Raw genomic sequence first — 5000 nt, 5'->3', positions numbered from 1 at the left:
CAAAGTCCAGAGCAGACGCAAGGCTCTCACACCATCCCCCTCTACGAGGATGAAGACAGTAAGGGCTGCTTGTTTGTTTGTTTATTTGTTGTCATGTTTGTTTACCAGTTGCTGAATGAGTGTTTCAGTGCTCTGCCATAGACGAGCATATTCATAGCATGCGCTCAAATAGCACTCCCCTCTCAGCCCCTGATGTGGACTGACGTTGTCTGAAAGCTTGGGTTATCTTCATCGTCTGAGGGATGACAGGGTGCTTCAAGGGTTCCACCCATCCAAAAATATGTAGCGCAGTGCTAACTGAAATAAAGAGAAAAGGTGTAGAGAGATACAGAATCCAGTGTACAGTACAGGAGATGTCACCAGTATCACTGTTTCCTTTCCTATACTGCCATCTAGTGGAAATATGTATGAAAGTGCAGTTATCATTAACTACAGTTACTGGAGCTACTGTGCCATTGCAAAGGCACTAGAGTTTATGCTACGCCTTAACTATTAACATAGTCCGAAGTAAGTTAAAATTACTTTAATATGGTCTCAATTGAATTTGTTTTTTTATTTCCTAAAAGTTTAAACCTAATTGTGTACTATCTATCACACAAAATTCATAACCATCTGTAAACCAAACTCCATAATTGTAAAACTACATATGTATATTCATTAATCCTTTACTAAGGGCTGTGATTTCCATTTGTCCCTAAACATCTGCTCTTGATGGTGACTTGCTGCTGACCCATACTGACCGCTCTCTCCTCCAGCTCCCTACGACGCCTTCGAGGGCCTGCGAGCCGAGGAGTGCGGCATCCTGAACGGCTGTGAGAACGGACGCTGTGTGCGTGTGCAGGAGGGCTACACCTGCGACTGCTTCGACGGCTACACCCTCGACATGTCCCGCATGGCCTGTGTGGGTGAGTGTCCGGGCCTGACCACTGGTGTTCTTGATGCCACTGTCTCTTAGATTATCAGCATGTGCTGCTGCCTCTTCCTTGAGTTGCTACTACGCGTTTCATGGCACGACTGTCAGGGTGGCTTGACAATTGACAGCACCAAAGTCACCGTGAAGGCAGAGTGTTCCGGAATCAGCTGTCCTGCAACTTGGTTTGAGTGACAGGCTGCGGTCATGTAGATAAGGATAAGTCTCTGTATGAGAATAAGATGACTCATGCTCTCATGAGTGTGTGCTATTACACATTAACATCACAGACATAATAAGTGCTCGTGCTGCTGAGGAGGCTAGTTAGCCTCAGTAACACTCAGACTCTGAGAAGTTGGGGTTCTGTGACCATGTTGTTACGCAAGAGTTCTATGACACACTGTGTGCAGTATTTTTGTCTGTGTTGCCAGACATGGCACATGCGGCAGCTTGTCTTCTTAGGCTGGCAGTCAGACTTAAGGCACCAACGCCAACACAAACTCCTTTGAAGATGGTTCATTTTCTGCAGTCATTAACGGAGGATTCCTCCTCCATGGGCGCATGGCGTGTGTAACTGTCCATCTCTCTCCCAGCGGACCACCCTAATGGGCCTCCGTGTCCGCTGAGAGACACTGATGAGCAGACTGACTCACGCCTCTGTTTGTTTGAAGCACTTTAACCCATTCGCGCTGGATGCTGCACCACGCAACATTCTATCTCCCGCCGGTTGCTGCATAGCGCAACATTGAATCTCCCGCTGGTTGCTGCGTAGCGCAGCATGCTTTTTATTTCATGTTTCTAGGTGTACAGAGGCTTAGATATTAAGGTTTTGGTAGACGTTGACAATTCTTAGTATTTTTTCAGAAAACCCTCAGGAAATACGGTTATTTAGTCTAGAATGCCATAGGATTCTATAGGCGTTTTTTGCAGGCATTTTAGGAGTAAATGGGTTAAAATGCTAAATGCCTCGCGTTTGTATCATTCCGCTTTCGGACGGGAAAACTTGCTGTCTTCATCGTGCCAGAATGAACGCCCCAGTGGTGACGAAGAGGACGCAGCAGGATCATTTTGAAGCTGCGCGTCAGAATGTGCGGCACTCGTTGTCTTGGTTCATTAGGCCCTTTGAGCTCTCCGAGGTCTAGATCATTTGGCAGGATTTCAAACCAAGTGCCGCCCAAAGTGACTAGAGGAAACTAATCATTAGAAAGAGATGGATCAGCCCCGTCAAATCATTAGAGTAGGTTATTTATTTTTGGATTTGGTGGGAGAAGAGTGAGCAGTGTTTAAATTTGAATTCTGCTGCAACAGCTTGTAATTAAATGGACTAATGTTCACAAGGGCTGCTGTCAAATGAGAGAAGGAATGGGCCCCTCTGAACAGGCTGTTGGTGTTTATTAGTTTATTAGCCAGATGTAGGATGGGGTTTATATGGGCAGTTTATTCCCATATGAGCCACTTCCTGTACCAACCGGCTCTCCGTATAAGTTTGATCAGGTGGGTTAAAAATGTCAGTCAAACCCGTGGGACACCCAGATAACTATCCCAAGGTTTCACTTGATCATTGTCCAGCAAGCACACTCATCCATGAATTCTGATGTAGTAACAGATGTAGTAACTATAAAGAAACGTCCATTCACCAATTGCTCCCAAGCAAATATATTATTTTAATCCGTGACGTTTCGGGGCTTGCCCTCCTCGCCCCGAAGCGTCACAGACCTTGATCCTTGATCCTTACGATGTTTATTAGTGTGATTTCTTTTGGTAATACATGACCATATTTAAGGCCTTGATAAAGCTTGATAAAGATTTTCCCCCTGTGATATCTTTTCTTCTTTCTTTCCTCCTTTCTTTCTTTCTCTCTTTCTTTCTTTGGTTTACTCATCCCCTCTAGATGTGAATGAATGCTCGGAGCTCAATAGCCGGATGTCCCTGTGCAAGAATGCCAAGTGCATCAACACGCAGGGCTCCTACAAATGCCAGTGTCTGCCGGGCTTCGTCCACTCGGAGCGGCCCAACTACTGCGTGCCCAAGGGGCAAGCGCCAGCGGCAGCCAACGACTCAAGGGAGTGACCCTTAGAGCCCAGCAGAGGGCGCCACAAACACTAAAACACTTATTTAATCCAAGCCCATATATTCTGCACTGTATAAAACAAACCTAAAACAGAAAACGAGGAAAAGAACAAAAAAAAATGTAAGAATTCAATCATACTTGAGATGAAGACCTGATTACAAAAATGCTATGTGGTTTCTGTGGAGAGAGGAGAGAGCAGAATTGTATAAAATGTATTTTGTTTTGTTTTGTTTTGTTTATTTTTGGATTTATTTTTAATTTGTTTTTGTTTGTCTTTTTTATTTTGTAAGGTTTTATTGAATAAGAAGGAGCTTTTTGAGCACGAGGGAGGGGGGGGCAGTGGGTCCCCTGGTGCGCCGACACACCCTATGAACTGTTGCTGGGGGATGATGTTTGTGTTTTATTTACCCAGTCCCAAACACCTTGTGTGTGGTTACTTTAGAAAGCAGAGAGGCCAGCCAGTTGTTTTCTCCTTCTACCCTTCTCATACCTCTCCCATCCATCCATCCATCCATCCATCCACCTCTCTCTCTCTCTCTCTCTCTCTCTCTCTCCTCTATTTTTCTCCTCTGTGGTGGCCTTAATAGTCTGGCTGGCAGGTTGGAGAGGTGAAAAGTTGCTTACTCCATGGTGTCACAAACGCATACAGAATGCACATCACTGTATTGTGTTATTAATGTAAAATCCTTGAAAATAAGCTTTCTTTTTTCTAGACAGTTTTGTATGATGATAAATGCAAACATGAAAACTACTTCTCTTTGTCTGGGACATTGGACAATCGCTTTTTTATTTGTTACTTTTTTATTTTCCCTCTTTCCCTCCTTCTCGCTCTCTGTCCTCCATCTCTCTCTCTCTCTCTCTCTCTCTCTCTCTCTGCCTCTCTTTTGCTTGTCTGCCCTGTGGAGCAGTTGTGTTCTGTACACTTACGTTTTTATTTCCTAGAATTATTGTTTTTATCATGTGGAGAAAAGAAAAGAAATCATGAAATGAAGTGTTCCATTATATTTTTTCATACTTAAAGAGAAGAAAACTTTCTCAGCATTTTCACTGCAATGTCTAAACGTCTTGCCAGGTTGCAAAGCTGCTATGGGATAGCCGTGGGAGTAAATTTTGTACATTTAAACAGAAGAGTTGATAAAAACCAATTTATGTATTTTTAATTTGTACATGAATGAATAGCTCTTGTATGGAATGTCCGTATTATGTATATTAAACCTCTTCTAATAAATCACAAATTGTGATATTTATACTGGCTAGTCTGTTTGGTAGCTTTTGGTGGAAACAATATGCAGGACTTGCACATACAGTATACATTGTCTTGGGAGATTTGTTTAAAAGTCATTATACATTATACATGACCAAATCATTTTTTAATAGCAATGATTTTTGTAGCAATCCACTGATATCCTGCACCAGGTGTCTATATTTTTTATAGTCTTTCATAATTTACAATATACCGTAAACATTATTATTCAGGATGAACTGCTGTTTTACTCTAACACTGACATATAGCAATGCCAGCATGTTGCATATTCCTCACAGTAGGATATCCTCTGGCACCCTCTCTGGCTGCAGGCGTGGCTAACGGCAGTATGAAGCACTGGCCATTAAGTTCTAAGTGTCTGAGGTGGATCTAAAATTGCAGCTCTCAGATTGCAGGTCTCAGATAGAGTAATAGCTTATGGAAACGATTAACTAACTAAATAATATATTCACCTGGCAATTTCAGGCGACCAAGATCAGAGGTTCTCTAAATTGCCCATGTGGAATCACTTCACTGATTTTAGGGGAGTTAGTAGATGAGAGGGTTCAGTGTTCAGGGACTGAAGGCCATTAGTTCAGACATGATAAGCAGGCAGAGGTCAGCGGGATCATCCATCCATCCATCCATTCATCCTTCTAGTTATATGTACAGGAGCGCCGCTGGGGGCGGGTTAAGACGATTTTAAGGGCCCAGCACTGACAGGGGTCCCCCAGAGAGCCCCCCCCCCTCGATAATACTATATACTATCGGGGGCC

At 43.4% G+C, this 5000-nt stretch overlaps 1 protein-coding gene across 5 annotated transcripts in view; it reads left to right on the top strand.

The window, feature by feature from the left end:
• The window catches only part of ltbp1 (latent transforming growth factor beta binding protein 1), a 130736-nt gene extending 126532 nt beyond the window's left edge, over positions 1-4204 (top strand). For all 5 annotated transcript variants that reach the window (XM_076285649.1, XM_076285648.1, XM_076285650.1 and 2 more), the window contains 3 exons: positions 1-58; positions 756-905; positions 2802-4204. The exon at positions 1-58 is cut by the window's left edge and continues 140 nt beyond it. In XM_076285649.1, coding sequence (XP_076141764.1) covers positions 1-58; positions 756-905; positions 2802-2980 — 387 coding nt within the window. In that variant the 3' untranslated portion in view covers positions 2981-4204. The remainder of the gene's footprint in view (positions 59-755; positions 906-2801) is intronic.
• Positions 4205-5000: the final 796 nt, after the last annotated feature.

Source organism: Alosa pseudoharengus, unplaced genomic scaffold (genome assembly GCF_046254945.1).
Source record: "Alosa pseudoharengus isolate Yale_2024_CS ecotype anadromous, Long Island Sound unplaced genomic scaffold, YU_APseudo_1.1 YU_APseudo_1.1_scf_15, whole genome shotgun sequence".
Lineage (NCBI taxonomy): Eukaryota > Metazoa > Chordata > Actinopteri > Clupeiformes > Clupeidae > Alosa > Alosa pseudoharengus.
Note: the sequence above shows the minus strand (reverse complement) of the source record. Positions and strands in the feature narration are given on the sequence as shown.